General features: G+C 44.3%; 1 protein-coding gene across 2 annotated transcripts; it reads right to left on the bottom strand.

The window, feature by feature from the left end:
- Positions 1-7,087: 7,087 nt before the first annotated feature.
- Positions 7,088-16,063, bottom strand: LOC121538830 (integrin beta-1-binding protein 1-like). 2 transcript variants are annotated; one of them, XM_041847000.2, is made up of 7 exons: positions 15,879-16,063; positions 15,202-15,335; positions 11,628-11,706; positions 11,055-11,188; positions 10,735-10,827; positions 10,399-10,548; positions 7,088-7,571 (listed from the first exon to the last, which is right to left on the bottom strand). In XM_041847000.2, exons 2-7 carry the CDS (start codon positions 15,271-15,273, stop codon positions 7,512-7,514), a joined length of 588 nt encoding a protein of 195 aa, XP_041702934.1. In that variant the 5' UTR covers positions 15,274-15,335; positions 15,879-16,063; the 3' UTR covers positions 7,088-7,511. The 2 variants fall into 2 exon arrangements, with proteins under 2 accessions (XP_041702934.1, XP_041702935.1); XM_041847001.2 differs by having other exon boundaries at positions 15,202-15,332.
- Positions 16,064-23,207: the final 7,144 nt, after the last annotated feature.

Below are 23,207 nucleotides of genomic sequence, written 5' to 3'. Positions count from 1 at the left end.
GGCTTATTCGGAAACTGCCTTTAAAGCCGTAATCAAATCAAATCAAATCAAATTTTATTGGCCACATGCGCCGAATACAACAGGTGCAGACATTACAGTGAAATGCTTACTTACAGCCCTTAACCAACAGTGCATTTCTTTTTAACAAAAAAAGTACAAATAAAACAACAACAAAAAAAAGTGTTGAGAAAAAAAGAGCAGAAGTAAAATAAAATAACAGTAGGGAGGCTATATATATAGGGGGGTACCGGTGCAGAGTCAATGTGCGGGGGCACCGGCTAGTTGAGGTAGTTGAAGTAATATGTACATGTGGGTAGAGTTAAAGTGACTATGCATAAATAATTAACAGAGTAGCAGCAGCGTAAAAGGATGGGGTGGGGGGGCAGTGCAAATAGTCCGGGTAGCCATGATTAGCTGTTCAGGAGTCTTATGGCTTGGGGGTAGAAGCTGTTGAGAAGTCTTTGGGACCTAGACTTGGCACTTCGGTACCGCTTGCCGTGCGGTAGTAGAGAGAACAGTCTATGACTAGGGTGGCTGGAGTCTTTGACAATTTTGAGGGCCTTCCTCTGACACCGCCTGGTATAGAGGTCCTGGATGGCAGGAAGCTTGGCCCCAGTGATGTACTGGGCCGTACGCACTACCCTCTGTAGTGCCTTGCGGTCGGAGGCCAAGCAGTTGCCATACCAGGTGGTGATGCAACCAGTCAGGATGCTCTCGATGGTGCAGCTGTAGATTTTTTGAGGATCTGAAGACCCATGCCAAATCTTTTCAGTCTCCTGAGGGGGAATAGGCTTTGTCGTGCCCTCTTCACGACTGTCTTGGTGTGTTTGGACCATGATAGTTTGTTGGTGATGTGGACACCAAGGAACTTGAAGCTCTCAACCTGTTCCACTACAGCCCCGTCGATGAGAATGGGGGGCGTGCTCAGTCCTCTTTTTTTTTCCTGTAGTCCACAATCATCTCCTTTGTCTTGGTCACGTTGAGGGAGAGGTTGTTGTCCTGGCACCACACGGCCAGGTCTCTGACCTCCTCCCTATAGGTTGTCTCATCGTTGTCGGTGATCAGGCCTACCACTGTTGTGTCGTCGGCAAACTTAATGATGGTGTTGAGTCGTGCCTGGCCATGCAGTCATGGGTGAACAGGGAGTACAGGAGGGGACTGAGCACGCACCCCTGAGGGGCCCCCGTGTTGAGGATCAGTGTGGCAGATGTGTTGTTACCTACCCTTACCACCTGGGGGCGACCCGTCAGGAAGTCCAGGATCCAGTTGCAGAGGGAGGTGTTTAGTCCCAGGATCCTTAGCTTAGTGATGAGCTTAGAGGGCACTATGGTGTTGAATGCTGAGCTGTAGTCAATGAATAGCATTCTCACGTAGGTGTTCCTCTTGTCCAGGTGGGAAAGGGCAGTGTGGAGTGCAATAGAGATTGCATAATCTGTGGATCTGTTGGGGCGGTATGCAAATTGGAGTGGGTCTAGGGTTTCTGGGATAATGTACATCTCTTTGGATTGACCCTGTAATGTTGTGGCTTGTATGTGTATACCACAGGCGGCCAGTGGTACCTTAATTAGGAAGGACGGGCTCTTAGTACTGGCTAGAAACATGGTTTTCATGTGTTTAATACCATTCCTTTCCATCCATGATTATGAGCCGTCCTCCCCTCAGCAGCCTTGTGTGGTGTATACAGTATTCCTTTTAATCTGACTTTAATGCTGCGTTCACATGCTAGTCGGAACTAGGAAACTCTAACATTTCAGACTTGCCAACTGGTTGAACGCGGCATGTGTATAACTACAACAATTAGCATGTTGGAAATATCTGAGTTTCCTAGTTCCGACTAGCAAGGGAACGCGACATAACACCGAATGACAGGGTCATTTGGTACCTCAAGGTCATTCCCACACACACACACAAACACACACAGAACCCGGCTGGATGCTTCATAAACCTGGAGGATTTAGGACTCCAATCCCACAGAGTTGGGAAGGAAGCAGGCATCCCATAAGTCAGTCTGAGAATGATGGAAATACTGAAATACCGGGCAGCCTAGCCACAGGAACTGACCTGTTTAAAGGACAAAAAAGGGAATAAATAAAAAAAATACTGAATAATTCATGAAAATGTATTTCCTTTATTGTTCCGTATTAACTGATCCAATTCCATCTGGACCAAGGAGTAAGTGAGTATAGGAGAAGTATGGAGAGGGGGATGAGAGAGGTACAAACAGTGTTATGTCCTGCTACCAGCCCTTTGGTGTGTACAGTGAGGGAAAAAAGTATTTGATCCCCTGCTGATTTTGTACGTTTGCCCACTGACAAAGAAATTATCAGTCTATAATTTTAATGGTAGGTTTATTTGAACAGTGAGAGACAGAATAACCACAAAAAAATCCAGAAAAAACGCATGTCAAAAATGTTATAAAATTATTTGCATTTTAATGAGGGAAATAAGTATTTGACCCCCTCTCAATCAGAAAGATTTCTGGCTCCCAGGTGTCTTTTATACATGTAACGAGATTAGGAGCACACTCTTAAAGGGAGTGCTCCTAATCTCAGTTTGTTACCTGTATAAAAGACACCTGTCCACAGAAGCAATCAATCAATCAGATTCCAAACTCTCCACCATGGCCAAGACCAAAGAGCTCTCCAAGGATGTCAGGGACAAGATTGTAGACCTACACAAGGCTGGAATGGGCTACAAGACCATCGCCAAGCAGCTTGGTGAGAAGGTGACAACAGTTGGTGTGATTATTCGCAAATGGAAGAAACACAAAAGAACTGTCAATCTCCCTCGGCCTGGGGCTCCATGCAAGATCTCACCTCGTGGAGTTGCAATGATCATGAGAACGGTGAGGAATCCGCCCAGAACTACACGGGAGGATCTTGTCAATGATCTCAAGGCAGCTGGGACCATAGTCACCAAGAAAACAATTGGTAACACACTACGGCGTGAAGGACTGAAATCCTGCAGCACCCGCAAGGTCCCCCTGCTCAAGAAAGCACATATACAGGGCCGTCTGAAGTTTGCCAATGAACATCTGAATGATTCAGAGGAGAACTGGGTGAAAGTGTTGTGGTCTGATGAGACCAAAATCAAGCTCTTTGGCATCAACTCAACTTGCCGTGTTTGGAGGAGGAGGAATGCTGCCTATGACCCCAAGAACACCATCCCCACCGTCAAATATGGAGGTGGAAACATTATGCTTTGGGTGTGTTTTTCTGCTAAGGGGACAGGACAACTTCACCGCATCAAAGGGACGATGGACGGGGCCATGTACTGTCAAATCTTGGGTAAGAACCTCCTTCCCTCAGCCAGGGCATTGAAAATGGGTTGTGGATGGGTATTCCAGCATGACAATGACCCAAAACACACGGCCAAGGCAACAAAGGAGTGGCTCAAGAAGAAGCACATTAAGGTCCTGGAGTGGCCTAGCCAGTCTCCAGACCTTAATCCCATTGAAAATCTGTGGCGGGAGCTGAAGGTTCGAGTTGCCAAACGTCAGCCTCGAAACCTTAATGACTTGGAGAAGATCTGCAAAGAGGAGTGGAACAAAATCCCTCCTGAGATGTGTGCAAACCTGGTGGTCAACTACAAGAAACGTCTGACCTCTGTGATTGCCAACAAGGGTTTTGCCACCAAGTACTAAGTCATGTTTTGCAGAGGGGTCAAATACTTATTTCCCTCATTAAAATGCAAATCAATTTATAACATTCTTGACATGCGTTTTTCTGGATTTTTTGTTGTTATTCTGTCTCTCACTGTTCAAATAAACCTACCATTAAAATTATAGACTGATCATGTCTTTTTCAGTGGGCAAACATACAAAATCAGCAGGGGATCAAATACTTTTTTCCCTCACTGTATAGGGAGGAGGTAAGAGAGGGGGATAGGGGAGAAAGGGAGTCTACAGCATATTTATGATGGTCTTGTATGTTCTTCCATCCATGGTGGATATAGTGATTGTGGTGTACCATATGTACCACGGTTACCACTTTCCCCCTTTTATAAAGGGGGAAGGGAGGTCAATGGAGTCTCTGGATGCAATATTATTATCATCAGAGACCTAGATAGCAAACAGCCACTTCCATTTCCAAGTCCAGCCATGACGGAGACATGCACTGAGGTCCCTGTACTGTGGAATGTATTTCCATTAAATAAGATTAGGTTAGATTAAAAACAATAAAACAAGCCGTACTCATGATGGTCAACTGACAGGTGGATGGTGTGTGAGAGGTGTTGCAGAGCATGCTGGGTAAGTCATGTGACCCACTGGCGTAGCACACACCCCTGCAGCCCCCGCAAGGGGGGTGTTGGGCCCCCAGATAGCATATGAACACGTCACAAGCCATTTAAAAAACATTAAGAATTACAGGAAATTTGCTTTAAAACTGCAACATTTACTCTCAGCCTCATGACAACATTTGTAAAATAGCAGGAAATTTGCTAAGGGATTCTTGAAAGTTGGGACAATCCTTGTCCAGCAGGGAAGCTTTTTGTTATTTGAGCTTAACAATTACATTTAGGGGAGTTTTATAAAGAAGAGATTTGTTTTGGGAATTTTCTAAATACTTTGAATATGATTCATTTACATGTCGGCTCTATGCCTGGAAATGCTCTTGTCCGGAGAAAAGGATCCCAATTTCAACTGGCAATAATTAACTGAAAAATTATCTTATGTAATTTCTTGCAATAGCCCTCTGTGACTTTAAAGAATATTTCTCTAAAAGATGTGTCCGGAGATTTGGTAAACTCAGTCAGATGTGTCTAAAATCCTAAATTAATCAGGAATGAGCAGGGTCACCTATACCATAAGGACCCCTTATTCATGTCCTCATTACATGTAGTGCAACAAGACCATTCATGGTCTGTAAAGTTAACTTTTGATAGATTTAAATAAACCATATTGGAATCACCATGGTCACAACTATAAACTGTCAACTTCATCTGCCTGATAGATTACGATAGGATATGATTTTTGGTTCACATATGTTACATTTAATTCGGTTTTAGAGTCATAAAGCAACTGAGGAAAAACTAAATTGCTACTGTGTACATACAGTGGGGGAAAAAAGTATTTAGTCAGCCACCAATTGTGCAAGTTCTCCCACTTAAAAAGATGAGAGAGGCCTGTAATTTTCATCATAGGTACACGTCAACTATGACAGACAAAATGAGAAAATAAATCCAGAAAATCACATTGTAGGATTTTTTATGAATTTATTTGAAAATTATGGTGGAAAATAAGTATTTGGTCAATAACAAAAGTTTCTCAATACTTCGTTATATACCATTTGTTGGCAATGACACAGGTCAAACGTTTTCTGTAAGTCTTCACAAGGTTTTCACACACTGTTGCTGGTATTTTGGCCCATTCCTCCATGCAGATCTCCTCTAGAGCAGTGATGTTTTGGGGCTGTCGCTGGGCAACATGGACTTTCAACTCCCTCCAAAGATTTTCTATGGGGTTGAGATCTGGAGACTGGCTAGGCCACTCCAGGACCTTGAAATGCTTCTTACGAAGCCACTCCTTCGTTGCCCGGGCGGTGTATTTGGGATCATTGTCATGCTGAAAGACCCAGCCACGTTTCATCTTCAATGCCCTTGCTGATGGAAGGAGGTTTTCACTCAAAATCTCACGATACATGGCCCCATTCATTCTTTCCTTTACACGGATCAGTCGTCCTGGTCCCTTTGCAGAAAAACAGCCCCAAAGCATGATGTTTCCACCCCCATGCTTCACAGTAGGTATGGTGTTCTTTGGATGCAACTCAGCATTTGTCCTCCAAACACGACGAGTTGAGTTTTTACCAAAAAGTTATATTTTGGTTTCATCTGACCATATGACATTCTCCCAATCCTCTTCTGGATCATCCAAATGCACTCTAGCAAACTTCAGACAGGCCTGGACATGTACTGGCTTAAGCAGGGGGACACGTCTGGCACTGCAGGATTTGAGTCCCTGGCGGCGTAGTGTGTTACTGATGGTAGGCTTTGTTACTTTGGTCCCAGCTCTCTGCAGGTCATTCACTAGGTCCCCCCGTGTGGTTCTGGGATTTTTGCTCACCGTTCTTGTGATAATTTTGACCCCACGGGGTGAGATCTTGCGTGGAGCCCCAGATCGAGGGAGATTATCAGTGGTCTTGTATGTCTTCCATTTCCTAATAATTGCTCCCACAGTTGATTTCTTAAAACCAAGCTGCTTACCTATTGCAGATTCAGTCTTCCCAGCCTGGTGCAGGTCTACAATTTTGTTTCTGGTGTCCTTTGACAGCTCTTTGGTCTTGGCCATAGTGGAGTTTGGAGTGTGACTGTTTGAGGTTGTGGACAGGTGTCTTTTATACTGATAACAAGTTCAAACAGGTGCCATTAATACAGGTAACGAGTGGAGGACAGAGGAGCCTCTTAAAGTAGAAGTTACAGGTCTGTGAGAGCCAGAAATCTTGCTTGTTTGTAGGTGACCAAATACTTATTTTCCACCATAATTTGCAAATAAATTCATAAAAAATCCTACAATGTGATTTTCTGGAAAAAAAATGATCAATTTGTCTGTCATAGTTGACGTGTACCTATGATGAAAATTACAGGCCTCTCTCATCTTTTTAAGTGGGAGAACTTGCACAATTGGTGGCTGACTAAATACTTTTTTTCCCCACTGTATACCACTTGATTGAAGAACAAAAATAAACATTTTGTCAACTCCGTAAAACATCAACAATTTTTCTCAAACGTCAACAGAGTGCTGAAAGATCTGACAGAAATGTTGTTTTTATTGGGGATTTTCAAATGAATCATTTTCTATATTTTACAAATGTTTTAATTGAACTTTTATTTTTAGAGGCAAAAATATGTCTGTTTTGAGTATCTGTTGTCAACTCCGTCAGTGGCTTGTCAACTCCATCACTGATGGCTAACACCCTTAAAACTATTCTGCAACATATGCTTAAACAATATAAGTATTTGCTGTGCTAGACCTAAGGGATAATATTTGCTTTATAAATGTTGTTTAATGTTCTAAATCTAGAAAAACATGCCAAAGTGCTACCTAAATTAGTCCTGGAGCATTTAATAGTGCAATAAAACAAAACAAAAATAATTTTGGAGATTTGTATTACATATTTGAATAATCGAATGTTAGAATTAAACAATCAACAATGTCTTTACATTTTATCTTTCATTCATTGTGAATAAAAATATAATTATAATTATTTTTAAAATTAAACAATCAAGGCCTTTAAACACTTGGACAAACATTTTCTCTCAGCCTCATGGCAAAATGTGTAAAATAGCATGAGATTAGCTATACAACTGCACATTTTTCTCTCTGTCCCATGTCTGGGGTTGGGGGGGCCTTGCATCGGACCCCCACAAAACTGTGCTACGCCACTGATGTGACCCTGCTGTAAACTATGGTTTCCAGGCTCCCGATTGGTTCATGGTGTTGCCTGTCTCCACCACGTGAGGAGGGCAACTTCTGTGCTGCCCGTCTCCACCACGTCCCTTAGGGCAACTTCCCTTCAGGACTTCTCTGATGTCAGCACGCAGTGGAGGGAGGCGGACAACACCTGGGCTTGTTCCTGCACAGAGAAAGGGAGAGGAGAAGGGAAATCGACTTCTTATGAAAAACTGTCATTTAGCATTTCAGTCATTCACATTTCTATCATTTAACAATTCAGTCATTCAGCATTTTAGTGAATGACATTTCAGTCATTGGCTTATATGGGAAACTTAATAAAATTACTTTCAGTCATTTGGCAGATAAGTTTATCCACTGTGACTGATGCTGACGGTCGGGCCATTGTGAAAAAAACGTGTCTGTCTGGGCCATTGAGACCCGTTTCCTCAGTCTCCTGCTATATGAACGGATAAGAGGAGACACACAGGAAGACTGTTGCACACGTTATAATACATTATCTTGCACAGCATTGCCTTCAGTTTGCCACAAACTGGCACAATAAGTTGTATGATAAGCTACAGAGGACCAGAGTTTGTGTGGACCCCAGAATATTGCCATGTGTCACGATCGTTGAGAGACAGGTCAGACCAAGGTGCGGCGTGGTATGCGTACATATTTATTAATGAAGATAAACACTTGACAAAACAACAAAAGCAACGTAACGTGAAGTCCTATGGGCTATACTCACAACAAGCCTAACAGGAACACAACCACGAGTAAAGATCCCACAACTAAGGTAGGCAACCAGGCTACCTAAGTATGATCCCCATTCAGAGACAACGAGCGACAGCTGCCCCTGATTGGGAATCACACCCGGCCAAACATAGAAATACACATACTAGATCCTAAACATAGAATCTAATAACTTAGATCTCAAACAGAACTCACACCCTGACCCAACCAACAAGAGTTCTCTAGGTCAGGGCGTGACAGTACCCCCCCAAATGTGCGTACTCTGGCCGCACCAACCTGATTCATTAGGGGAGGGTCCGGGTGGGCATTCAGCCTCGGAGGCGGCTCCGGCTCCAGGCGTGACGACCTCTCCCTTTCTGCCTCCCCGTTGCGCCCCTGGTCTGGTCTGGTCCTCGGCGCGATGCTTCCCCTCTCCTTCCTCCCACGATGCACCAAGCCCTGTCTGGACCCTGGTATGGGAGACCCCGAACCTGGAGAGGGGCTGACGTCTGGGCCTGGATCGGCAATCCTCCCGCGATGCACCAAGCCCTGTCTGGACCCTGGTGTGGGAGGCCCCGACCCTGGAGAGGGGCTGACTTCTGGGTCTGGAGTGGAGCCGCTGACCGGAGCTGAACTGGACCCTGGTGGAGCGGACTGCTCTGGCTCCGGAGAGGATCCGCTGACCGGAGCTGGACTGGGAACACGCACCACTGGTCTGGTGCGAGGAGCAGGCATGGGTCGTACCGGGCTGGCGACATGCACCACTGGTTTGGTGCGGGGAGCAGGTACGGGCCGTACTGGACTGGATACGCGCACCACTGGTTTGGTGCGGGGAGCAGGTACGGGCCGTACTGGACTGGATACACGCACCACTGGTTTGGTGCGGGGAGCGGGTACGGGGCGTACCGGGCTGGCGACACGCACCACTGGTTTGGTGCGAGGAGCTGGCACAGGCCGTACCGGGCTGTGGAGGCGCACTGGAGGTCTGGAGCTTAGAGCTGGCACAACCCGTCCTGGCTGGATGCCCACTTTCGCACGACACGTGCGGGGCGCAGGCACAGGACGCACTGGGCTGTGAATGCGCACTGGCGACACAGTGCGTATCTCCGCATTCCTAGGTTCCTCAATGAACACACGCTCCTTTTGTTTCCTGACCAGCTCCTCTCTCCGTGCCTCCACTACTTCCTTCTCCCTTCAGGCCTCCTGCAGCGCCTCCTCTTTAAGGGAGCTCTCCTGCTCTATTCTCCCTATCAGCCCCCGTAATGTGGTGGCCTCCTCTCTTAAACTCTCAATCCGCAGGTCTTGGAGGACCTCTAAAATAGCGGCCTCCTCCTCTATAGTCAGCCCTTTCACGGCCTCCTGCTGCCTCGTCGTCCACCCCGTGTGCCCCCCCATTTTTTTATTGGGGCTGCTTCTCGGGCTTTCTTCGTGACCGAGTCCTTTTGAGTCGCCGTTTCTCCTCCCCTGCCTGGGCTTCCTCCTTTGCCCAGGTTCCTCTACTAGCCAATATCTCCTCCCAAGTCCAAAATGTCTTTCCCACCTGTGTCCAGGGTGTCTGCTGCTCCTGGGCACGCTGCTTGGTCCGTTGGTGGTGGGATCTTCTGTCACGATCATTGAGAGACGGGTCAGACCAAGGTGCAGCGTGGTATGTGTACATATTTATTAATGAAGATAAACACTTGACAAAACAACAAAAGCAACGTAACGTGAAGTCCTATGGGCTATACACACAACAAGCCTAACAGGAACACAACCACGAGTAAAGATCCCACAACTAAGGTAGGCAACCAGGCTACCTAAGTATGATCCCCATTCAGAGACAACGAGCGACAGCTGCCTCTGATTGGGAATCACACCCGGCCAAACATAGAAATACACATACTAGATCCTAAACATAGCATCTAATAACCTAGATCTCAAACAGAACTCACACCCTGACCCAACCAACAAGAGTTCTCTAAGTCAGGGCGTGACACCATGAGATGTATTGATATGAGACTGTGGTAGTCAGTGATGTAGTGGTAAAAAACTGGTGGATAAATGCTGATCGCCATCCACGTTAAATAAAGTAATGCTCCCTATACTTTCAATGCATTTTTCCGCAAATGGTAGGTAAACGCTTGTGCAAAATTAAAAAGGTGCGTAAAGGGTGTTTTCGTGTGTTTACGCTCAACTACACCACTGGTTGTAGTACAGACTGTCTGCTGGATGGTCTGTCTGTCTGTTACATGCACACCCACACGCACACACACGTGCACTTACACACACACACTCACCGCACTGCTGCACTGGTACAACCAGATGCTACACTCCTGCTGCTTGGCGTCGGTAGTCTCGAGAGCCAGCAGGTTCTTCCCAGCCCCCAGGCCGTCATCATAACACAGCATCCTCACAATCAGGTAGAGAGGGTGGCGGTGCAGAACGTCCTTTACAGGATCCACAACAATAATGCACATTACAAACATCGTCATAACACAGACAGACAATCAGGTAGAGCGGGAAACAGTGCAGAAGCGTCCAACATAGGAAACGTTGCAACAATATGTTCCAACCAGATAGTAGAAACTTTTGTGACGCTAAAGCATTTATAACATGAAAATGGAAACACTCACACACTGATCCATGGAGGCCACTTTGACTCCGTACTTGGACACTCCCAGGACCATCTCCTCATCTCCTGGCACAAACGGCAGCTTTCCATCTTGCTTTGGAAGGAACACAACAGGTACTCAATGTTCATGTAGAGTGACTTGTCAAGGAGGACACAGAGGCTGCCTCTGCCTCACATCCCTATAACATTCATCTCCATCACGATCACCATAATCAATCACCATGATCAAACTGAGTGGTTATAGTTATTATCCAGTAATGAATTGGTCTCCACTGCACTGCATTTAACCTTTAAGTATAGTATTGCGTTCTTGGTTCTTACCTGAGCTGCATCTATGTAGTTGATGAGCTCCAGAGGCTCCTGAAGAGTTTTACTAATCTCAAACTGCAGCTTCTCAATGGCTCCCACGTACTTCACTCTGAACTCAGCACATGTCTCTGACGCAGCACTGTTACCTACATACAGTTCACAGTTCATACATCAGTCATGATTACCACTGGGTCATGATGGTGTTCATTAGGCATTAAACGGAAGAACATGAACTGAAACAGAGAGGGACTACCAATAAGAAACACTAACTTTAGTTGTTCATTGCAAAATGCTTTAAAATGTTTTGCTGCATGCCCTACAATGAACATCAGTCAAATCTGAAAGAACTTGATTTGTACAGTCAATAATGTGGGGCATTTACAGCCCCTTCATCTGACTGTCAGTGAATAGCTGCAATTGTGGTCCTTTGTAGCTCAAATGTATGCACATATGACTAAGTCGCTTTGGATAAAAGCATATGCTAAATGGTGTATATTATATATTACAATAGGAAGGAAATGAGAGGAGGAAACTAGCCTACGTCATTTCAGAGAATTGAGATATGGCCATGGTAGGACTTCTTACCTGAGCTCTTGGTGGAGACTGTGTCGAGGCTGGCTATAGTACTGGCCCTGGAGAGACCTCCCAAACTAGAGTCTACAGACTAAAGACAGGAGGGAGAAAAGCACTGAGAAATGCTACATGATTGACTGAAACGTTGACCAAATCGCAGAGGTCATGGTTTCTGCTGCAGTATTTGTATATGAGAAAGAAAAGAAAAACACACCAACCTCTTATGAGTAGAGTTTTAGTGGAAAACTAGAAAAGAGCTTGAGGCAGACATCGATTTAGGAGTCCTTGACAGAATGCAAGACGTTCTTAAAGGCCCAGTGCAGTCAAAAACGTGTCCTGTGTTTTATATACGTATATTTCCACACTATGAGGTTGGAATAATACTATCAAATTATGAAAATGCCCTTTTAGTGTAACGGCTGTTTGATGGAGTTTTGGCCTATTTTGGTGGGATGGAGTTTTGGCCTGCCTGGTGACATCACCAGGAGGTTAATTAATTAATTAATAGACCAATAAGAAAGATCGTTCCAAACCTCTCTGCCAATAACAGCTAGTTTTCAGTTTTCCCCTCCCCATTCAGACAGTCCAAGCAAAAAAATATTGCGAAATTGTTCTTTGCTAAGAAGCTATTTTTGTTTCTTTTTTTTACAATTTTAATTGAAAACAATCACAGTAAGGTACTTAATTGTTACCCAGAAATAATTTGATATTGAGATAAAAACAGCTGCATTGGACAATTAATAAACTGAGTCATGTACCCATCAGCAACGTACAGTGGGGAAAAAAAGTATTTAGTCAGCCACCAATTGTGCAAGTTCTCCCACTTAAAAAGATGAGAGAGGCCTGTAATTTTCATCATAGGTACACGTCAACTATGACAGACAAAATGAGAAAAAAAAATCCAGAAAATCACATTGTAGAATTTTTAATGAATTTATTGGCATATGATGGTGGAAAATAAGTATTTGGTCAATAACAAAAGTTTCTCAATACTTTGTTATATACCCTTTGTTGGCAATGACACAGGTCAAACATTTTCTGTAAGTCTTCACAAGGTTTTCACACACTGTTGCTGGTATTTTGGCCCATTCCTCCATGCAGATCTCCTCTAGAGCAGTGATGTTTTGGGGCTGTCGCTGGGCAACACAGACTTTCAACTCCCTCCAAAGATTTTCTATGGGGTTGAGATCTGGAGACTGGCTAGGCCACTCCAGGACCTTGAAATGCTTCTTACGAAGCCACTCCTTCGTTGCCCGGGCGGTGTGTTTGGGATCATTGTCATGCTGAAAGACCCAGCCACGTTTCATCATCAATGCCCTTGCTGATGGAAGGAGGGTTTCACTCAAAATCTCACGATACATGGCCCCATTCATTCTTTCCTTTACACGGATCAGTCGTCCTGGTCCCTTTGCAGAAAAACAGCCCCAAAGCATGATGTTTCCAACCCCATGCTTCACAGTAGGTATGGTGTTCTTTGGATGCAACTCAGCATTCTTTGTCCTCCAAACATGACGAGTTGAGTTTTTACCAAAAAGTTATATTTTGGTTTCATCTGACCATATGACATTCTCCCAATCCTCTTCTGGATCATCCAAATGCACTTCAGACGGGCCTGGACATGTACTGGCTTAAGCAGGGGGGACACGTCTCGCACTGCAGGATTTGAGTCCCTGGCGGCGTAGTGTGTTACTGATGGTTGGCTTTGTTACTTTGGTCCCAGCTCTCAGCAGGTCATTCACTAGGTCCCCGTGTGGTTCTGGGATTTTTGCTCACCGTTCTTGTGATCATTTTGACCCCACGGGGTGAGATCTTGCGTGGAGCCCCAGATCGAGGGAGATTATCAGTGGTCTTGTATGTCTTCCATTTCCTAATAATTGCTCCCACAGTTGATTTCTTCAAACCAAGCTGCTTACCTATTGCAGATTCAGTCTTCCCAGCCTGGTGCAGGTCTACAATTTTGTTTTTGGTGTCCTTTGACAGCTCTTTGGTCTTGGCCATTGTGAAGTTTGGAGTGTGACTGTTTGAGGTTGTGGACAGGTGTATTTTATACTGATAACAAGTTCAAACAGGTGCCATTAATACAGGTAACGAGTGGAGGACAGAGGAGCCTCTTAAAGAAGTTGTTACAGGTCTGTGAGAGCCAGAAATCTTGCTTGTTTGTAGGTGACCAAATACTTATTTTCCACCATAATTTGCAAATAAATTCATTAAAAATCCTACAATGGGATTTTCTGGATTTTTTTTTCTCAATTTGTCTGTCATAGTTGACGTGTACCTATGATGAAAATTACAGGCCTCTCTCATCTTTTTGAGTGGGAGAACTTGCACAATTGGTGGCTGACTAAATACTTTTTTTCCCCACTGTAATTAGAGAGGACAGCTGTGCAGTACGTGCATCGATGGTCATGAAGAGCGATTTCTCCATCTGATCAATCCCGCCTCTGTGGCTTAAACATCTTTGCATTTGTTTGTTATTCATCACAGGGGCAGGCACATGACAGAGCTCTCTTCTAACATGAATGAAAGCCACTGTCAGATGTGAGGGGTCTTCTAATATGGTTATAATCAGTCTAAAGTGTGTCTGTCTGTCCGTCTGTCTGTCCGTCTGTCTGTCGGTCTGTCTGTATGTCTTGTCTGCCTGTTTCTGGCCTGAGCTGCGACTAAGCTAGTTTATTTGTCTCACTCCACAGCAGCAAACTCATAAAGCTCCCAACAGGTGGACTGGACATGACAGGTATATCTAAACACATGCTTCCATGAGTTTCTTGGTTATGTCTGGTATTGTCTGGCATTTTCTGGTATTTCCTGAATGCATCTGCTTTTTTGTATTCTGAGTCTGTACCCTGTTAGCCTAGCTGACGCGCGACAAGTCAGAGACTTAGAGAGGCTGGTGTTAGCAAGACTAGTACCCTGTTGCCTCCAAGGTAAATGATTTACTAATAACAACTAATTTAGAAGCTCCAGCACAACAACTAAAACGTAGACAGGTGAACGCAACACAACGGAAGCTTCTTATTGGAGGACTAGGTGGAGCTTCTTATTGGAGGACTAGGTGGAGCTTTTTATTAGAGGACTAGGTGGAGCTTCTTATTGGAGGACTAGATGGAGCTTCTTATTGGAGGACTAGGTGGAGCTTCTTATTGGAGGACTAGGTGGAGCTTCTGATTGGAGGACTAGGTGGAGCTTTTTATTGGAGTACTAGGTGGAGCTTTTTATTGGAGGACTAGGTGGAGCTTCTTATTGGAGGACTAGGTGGAGCTTCTTATTGGAGGACTAGGTGGAGCTTCTTATTGGAGGACTAGGTGGAGCTTCTTATTGGAGGACTAGGTGGAGCTTCTTATTGGAGGACTAGGTGGAGCTTCTTATTGGAGGACTAGGTGGAGCTTCTTATTGGAGGACTAGGTGGAGCTTCTTATTGGAGGACTAGGTGGAGCTTCCGACATACTGCTTACATCTATCCAGTCTTCAGATCAACAAGAGGGCGTCATTGAGGGCAGATGGAAGGGGTTTGGAATGTAGCCCAGGACAGTGTAGTCTGCAGTGTAATGTAATGTAATGTAATGTAATGTATTGTATAGTTATCCACCTTGCTCTTGGTACTGATCTCACTGCTTTGGGAGCTGCTGCTGCTGTGATGCTTTTTGACCTTCCGGAACATTGTTCACCATGACACCAGCACTCCTCCAGCCCCCCAGCTCCCCTACAGGCAGGCACCACCTTCTGGTGAAGACAAGGGCATTTTGTTGTAACATCCCAGTACTACACAGGGCAAGTAAAGTGAATTGGCTTGTGGTCTACATAGAATGAGATGAACCCATCCACTTGGAATACAAGTTGTGAAGGCAGTGATACATGTATTACTAAGTTATTACAAGATTGTGTGTGATCATGGGACCAACAGCTGCCACACAGTGAATGCAAACTATTCAAGTCCTGCATACTATCACTCCCACCATCACAACTCAATAACTTTGTTCACTTTATTCATAATAACAGGCATGGCACACGTGCACTTTCTCTTGATCCACAAGGCTGCGCGCCTATGCCTGAAATGATGTCTGGAGTCGGCTGGGCCTCAATGAAAGACCATTGTCAATTGCCAAACTTTGTCAATGAATGCCCCGTGTAATGGAAACCGTTGCTAGATTAAACAATGTACCCCACCCACACCCGTATCGACGTATCGGCTCACGCTCAAAATGATCGTGTATTTTTACAGAAAGTGGCAAACTGGAGCACTAGGCACAAATACACAGGGCATACCTCAGTTTGGAACTTGTTCTATGCCGCTGGGCTGGGCCTGGGGCTGGGGCTAGCTGGCCAGTTTAGAGCAGTTTTGGGTTGTTGTTCATCAAAGGAGCGGGGCTGGGGTTCTTTCTGTGTAGGCAAGACTCGCATTGACACTTCACTTCCTTTGCAGCTCCAGCCAACAACACTTAAAGGGGAAGCAACTTAGTTACAATTGTATCAATATTTGTAACAAAGCATCAACATGAATGGATACTTCTGTTCCACGTGCCACCAACACGAGTCTATAGTGTGACGCTGTTTTTTATAGTGATTGAATTGAGCGCTAAAACTAAAAGCTCTAATTAGCAAATGTATGTTCAGTATCTATCAATCAAAATACAAAAACGTTTTGTAAGATGAGCAAATAATGTAATTACGTCGGAACAAATTATGGGATGGTTTTCTTTCCATGTGATGCTCTTATCATATAGGTGCAGGGCAGGAGGTGTGTATTACCACTTGCCATTCAAAGGATGTCCAGATTTAGTACGAGTTTTGCATTAAATTAAAACTAGGTGTATAAGTAGTGTACCTGCAATTGTGCCACAAAAGTACTATGCAATCATGGGATGGTTTTCTTTCCCAGTAATGCTCTTATCATAGAGGTGCAGGGCGGGAGGTGGGAATTCAAAGGGAGGAAAATCATGGTAGGTTCTCGTGGCCCTTCTAAGAATTTAACATTTTAAAATGTCTCCATCTGAACATGTATGTTTTGTAAAGTGGGTAACACTATAGGCTAACACTTGCAGGTATAATGCTTTACAACCTGTTGCATGTTTTGTGACCCTATGACCCTACACTGTGCTTTTGGATCAGCTGAGACACCTCACAGGAGATGTCGAGGAGTTGGAAGCTACAGAAAAGACACATTTACATTTTAGTCATTTAGCAGACCCTCTCATCCAGAGCGACTTACAGTAAGTGCACTCATCTTAAGATAGCTAGGTGGGACAATCACATATCATAGTCATGGTAAGTACATATTTTCTCAATAAAGTAGCTATCAGCAAAGTCAGAGATAGTAAGGGGGGGGGTGTGGGGAGTAAAGTGTGGGTGTTAGTTCATGAAAGCCATTGTTGTTTTTAATCTTCAAAAACATCACACTGGTCCATGAGGTTGGCATGGTGGAGGTAAGCAGGTATTCTGTTGTAATCTGGGCCTTGTACATTAGGTACCAAATGGAAGAAATGAACTGAAACAGGGAGGGACTACCTTTTCTGTTGCAAATGTGACCGGACCTCCAACACAACAGTAGTGATTGCATCAGCATACATGTCATAATGGGTTGGCAATCTACTAATGGATGACAGAGAAACATGGATGAAAAACACTGCAGTTTCTCAACAATCTCACACATCACAATTATTCACTGGGCCAAAAATCTTCTCCAGCAGGTGTCATTGTTTTGTTTCTTTTGCTCATCAAGCGAGGAGTTTTTGTATGGAGGTCAATGAGAGTGTGTTGAATTTGGTCAACAAACAAATTTTATGGCCTATTTGCTACATGAGGTTTATTTGATTGAATATAAGTTTCGTAATGCTGAAGTTGTTATGAGTGTACTGATATAAGTAGGACGTGACATCCTGGCAACTTTGAAAAAACAAACACTTTAGGCTATATCAAAGTTGTCTGGCAATGGCTATGCATATTCATGACATGAGGCTAGTAGCGTAGCATCTCTGTCCATTGAATACAAGCAGTTGACGTGAACAACCCTCATCGAATATTCAAAAACAATATTAAAATAATGAGACGTGGGCCTCCCGAGTGGCGCAGCGGTCTAAGGCACTGCATCGCAGTGCTAGAGGCGTCACTACAGACCCGGGTTCGATCACAACCGGCCGTGATCGGGAGTCACATAGGGCGGCGCACAATTTGGCCCAGCGTTGTCCGGGTTAGGGGAGGGTTTGGCCAGTGGGCTTTACTTGGCTCACCGCGCTCTAGCGACTCCTTGTGGCGGGCCAGGTACCTGCAGGCTGACCTCAGGTGAACAGTGTTTAATTTTTACATTTTAGTCATTTAGCAGACGCTCTTATCCAGAGCAACTTACAGTTAGTGAGTGCATAAATTTTTTCATACTGTCCCCCCGTGGGAATCGAACCCACAACCCTGGCGTTGCAAGCGCCATGCTCTACCAACTGAGCTACAGTTTCCTCTGACACATTGGTGTGGCTGGCTTCTGGGTTAAGCGGGCGGGTGTTAAGAAGCGCAGTTTGGCGGGTCATGTTTCGGAGGACGCACGACTCGACCTTCGCCTCTCCCGAGCCCATTGGGGAGTTGCAGTGATGAGACAAGATCGAAAAAGGGGGTAAAATACAAAAACGGTATAATAATGAGATGTATCCTCCAATCCAAAGAGAGGAATAGGCGGGAGCTTGACAGACACTTTGTGGACAAAGACTCCCATTGTTAGGGCGGAGAGTATCTTGTCAGTATATCAATAAATCTTTGCCAGTATCCACTTGCCTCTTTCAATGGCCCCTGAGCGAATAAATATTGAAACCATCACACAAAACATGTACGCTGAAATATTTTAAGGAAGGTCTCTGCCTTGCTTCTTTAATTGTATTATTTAATTGACAGGCCTGTAATGTATTGTAATGTAACTAAAAATGCTGTTTATCACTAACAGTTATAGAGACTCAAATAAGTGGACGGTGGACATGGAGATTTACCAGAACAGACTAGAGGTCATGCTACAAGTCAGGGCTGTGTGGATTTCAAAAATGGTAAAAAACCTCATGGTGACAGTGTACTGTAAGACTGCCAACATCTGCCTGGAGACCAGGACGATGTCTTATGAGGACGAGAGTACATGGGACGAGTTTCTGAAGGAGATGGTGGAGCTGGCTGTACAGCGCCTCTATGATGCCCTTAACCCTGTCAAACCAGAGACATATTGCTGCGTTCACAAGCTAGTCGGAACTAGAAAACTCTGACATTTCTGCCTTAATTCGTTGAACGCGGCATGTTTATAACTACAAGTTAGCAAGTCAGAAATGTTTTGCTGTGCTGGAGACGGCTATATCGGTCTGCTAATACAGGACTATTAAAGGCCCAGGCACTACTTTTGTGAAACATAAAAAAAAATATATATATATTTTTAATGATTTTTGAGGGGGTGCTGCAGCACCGTCAGCAGGCCTACTTCCTGCAGCTATGCCTAGTTCCGACTAGCACGTGAACGGGGAAATATGTGCATCCTGAAAGGTTAAAAAACACACACACATACACACATACACAATAATATAATATGCCATTTAGCAGACGCTTTTATCCAAAGCGACTTACAGTCATGCGTGCATACATTTTTGTGTATGGGTGGTCCCGGGGATCGAACCCACTACCTTGGCGTTACAAGCGCCGTGCTCTACCAGCTGAGCTACAGAGGACCACACCAAAAGTATGTGGACACCTGCTCGTCGAACATCTCATTCCAAAATCATCATGGGCATTAATATGGAGTTGGTCCCCCCCTTTGCTGCTATAACAGCACTCATCTGGGAAAGTTTTCCACTAGATGTTGTAACATTGCTGCAGGGACTTGCTTCCATTCAGCCACAAGAGCATTAGTGAGGTTGGGCACTGATGTTGGGCGATTAGGCCTGGCTCGCAGTCGGCGTTCCAATTCACCCCAAAGGTGTTTGATTCGGGTTGAGGTCAGGGCTCTGCGCAGTCTAGTCAAGTTCTTCCACACCGATCTCGACAAACCATTTCTGTATGACCTCGCTTTGTGCACGGGGGCATTGTCATGCTGAAACAGGAAAAGGCCTTCCCAAACTGTTGCCACAAAGTTGGAAGCAAATAATCGTCTAGAATGTCATTGTATGCTGTAGCATTAAGATTTCCCTTCACTGGAACTAAGGGGCCTAGCCCGAGCCATGAAAACCAGCCCCAGCCCATTATTCCTCCCCCACCATACTTTACAGTTGGCACTATGCATTGGGGCAGGTAGCGTTCTCCTGGCATCCGCCAAACCCAGATTCGTCCATCTGACTGCCAGATGGTGAAGCGTGATTCATCACTCCAGAGAACGCGTTTCCACTGATCCAGAGTCCAATGGCGGTGAGTTTTACACCACTCCAGCCGACACTTGGCATTGCTCATGGTGATCTTAGGCTTGTGTGCGGCTGCTCGGCCATGGAAACCCATTTCATGAAGCTTCCGACGAACAGTTATTGTGCTGATGTTGCTTCCAGAGGCAGTTTGGATCCCCATTAGCCGACGCCAATGGCGACAGCTAGTCTTACCGGGGTCTGACACATACTGGGGGCCTCAAACAGATGTTGTATTTTGAGAACGAATGCTGTAGTGTCTGTGTTGCTGTAGTTCTGATGGACTTCTATACATCTGTCTGTTCTCCCATCTGTTTTCCTCTCTCCCTGAAGGTAGTGCTCTGAACCATCTGAACTGTGGCAGGCCAGCATGCCCAGGCCTGTGTGCAAGCTGCAGATCAGTGTGGGGCAGATGTGCTGGACCTCTGGACTCTCATGCAGAAAGATGGACAGGTGAAACAAAAAATGGAGCGCTTGTAATTTTGATGTTACTGTTGCTCAGTTAGGCCCGAGTTAACACTAGTATAGTGATGTTGCTCAGTTAACACTAGTATAGTGATGCATGGTTGTAACTTCCTTTATTAACAAGTAGTGCAGTATCAATGTGTCATTTATTGAATAAAGGTGTTCCTCTTTCCACAGGACTTCACAGGCTACCTCTCAGATGGGCTGCATCTCTCTGAGAAGGAGAACCAGTTTGTGGCTACCTCTCAGATGGGCTGCATCTCTCTGAGAAGGAGAACCAGTTTGTGGCTACCTCTCAGATGGGCTGCATCTCTCTGAGAAGGAGAACCAGTTTGTGGCCCAGCACCTGTGGAGGCTCCTGGAGGGCAGGGTGGAGGAGCTGCCCATCATCCTGCGTTACTGGGGAGACGTAGACCCAAAACACCCAGAGAGCAGTCTGCTGTGTGACTGACGGCCCACAGGCCAAGTGAGAGGGGAAGGGCAGAGAGATTAACCGTCAGGTCCACCCTTCCACCCAATTTTATGTCCACTGATTGGAAGGGATTGGTTCTATAAGGGGTAGTACGTGCTAGTAATGGGATAGGCCAGGGGGTATAGGACTGGAAAGGAGTGAAATCCGTCTTCATGCCTGAAATGTATAATGAATGGTTCAACACATTTCTTTGTAAAAACCATATTAAATTTTTATTTTTTACTTTGTAAAATGTTTAGATTTCCTGAGACCTGTGTTGAAACACACAATAAATATTATTTATTTGTTTTAATTCTTGTTTCACTGTAAGCATGAGGGGCACATCTCAAGTTGGTGTACACATTTATTAGCATAGAGGCATTTATTTATTCATCCAGATAATTTAATAAACCCTGAAAATGAAACATAGGACACATGCAGAATATGGAGTCAATGAGTTTCCCTCACATCTCCTACAGAGCTAATACTATGACGTAGGTACACTACCAGCCAAAAGTTCGGACACACTCATTCAAGGGTTTTTCTTTATTTTTACATTGTAGAATAATAGTGAAGACTTCAAAACTGTGAAATAACACATATGGAATCATGTAGTAACCAAAAAATAGCCACCCTTTGTCTTGACAGCTTTGCACACTCTTGGCATTCTCTCAACCAGCTTCATGAGGTAGTCACCTGAAATGCATTTCAATTAACAGGTGTGCCTTCTTTAAAGTTAATTTGCTTCTTAATCCGTTTGAGCCAATCAGTTGTAAATTTAATAGCCCTATTTGGTAAAAGACCAAGTCCATATTATGGCAAGAACAGCTCAAATAAGCAAAGAGAAACGACAGTCCATCATTACTTTAAGAAATGAAGGTCAGTCAATCCGGAAAATGTCAAGAACTTTGAACGTTTCTTCAAGTGCAGTCGCAAAAACCATCAAGCGCTATGATGAAACTGGCTCTCATGAGGACCGCCACAGGAACGGAAGACCCAGAGTTACCTCTGCTGCAGAGGATAAGTTCATTAGAGTTACCAGCCTCAGAAATTGCAGCCCAAATAAATGCTTCACAGAGTTCAAGTAACAGACACATCTCAACATCAACTGTTCAGAGGAGACTGTGTGAATTACATTTATCAGGCCTTCATGGTCGAATTGCTGCAAAGAAACCACTACTAAAGGACACCAATGAGAAGAAGAGACTTGCTTGGGCCAAGAAACACGAGCAATGGACATTAGACTGGTGGAAATTTGTCCTTGGGTCTGGAGTCCAAATTTGAGATTTTTGGTTACTTGAAGGGTGGCTATTTGAATAATCTCAAATATAACATATATTTTGATTTGTTTAACACTTTTTTGGTGACTACATGATTCCATATGTGTTTATTCATAGTTTTGATGTCTTCACTATTATTCTACAATGTAGAAAATAGTAAAAATAAAGAAAAACCCTTGAATTAGTAGGTGTGTCCAAACTTTTGACTGGTACTATATATGCTAAAGATGTATCCAGACCATATTTGTCCAAAGTCATAGCAAAGCTGCAGAATGCCCTTGATCCACAAGCAAGTGACATATTCCCCCTTTCATCAGAATTAACATATAGAAGTACTTATTGCCTAATATACAGGAAACAGTGAACAGACAATATAAAACAATATTTTAGCGCAACGTTCCACAAGCCGATATGTATTCATGTATCATTGGCACACAAATATTCCAACACCAAGTGGTGCTTAGGACAACACTTCCCATGCCAGCTGGACAACACTTCCCACAGGCGACATTAGTAAGCATGAGTTCCAGCTGGGTGATAGTGACAATCCCTTTGCTTACAGTACATATAGTGCCGTCAGAAAGTATTCACACCCCTGGACTTTTTCCACATTTTGTTGTGTTACAGCCTGAATTTAAAATTGATTCAATTGAGATTTGTCGTCACTGGCCTACACACAAGTTAATTATTTTTATTTTACAAATTAATTAAATGACCAGCTGAAATGTCTTGAGTCAATAAGTATTCAACCTCTGTTATGGCAAGCCTAAATAAGTTCAGGAGTAAAAATTTGCTTAACAAGTCACATAAGACTCATTGTGTGCTATAATAGTATTTAACATGATTTTTGAATGACTACCTCATCTCTGTACCCCACACATACAGTTAGTTATCTGTAAGGTCCCTTAGTCGAGCAGTGAATTTAAAACACAGATTCAACCACAAAGACCAGGGAGGTTTTCCAATGCCTCACAAAGAAGGGCACCTATTGGTAGATGGATAAAAAAAAAAAAAAAGAGACATTGAATATCCCTTTGAGCATGGTGAAGTT

The sequence above is a fragment of the Coregonus clupeaformis genome, unplaced genomic scaffold (genome assembly GCF_020615455.1).
Source record: "Coregonus clupeaformis isolate EN_2021a unplaced genomic scaffold, ASM2061545v1 scaf0137, whole genome shotgun sequence".
NCBI lineage: Eukaryota > Metazoa > Chordata > Actinopteri > Salmoniformes > Salmonidae > Coregonus > Coregonus clupeaformis.
The sequence above is the reverse complement of the archived record's forward strand: the minus strand, read 5'-3'. Positions and strand labels throughout refer to the sequence as shown.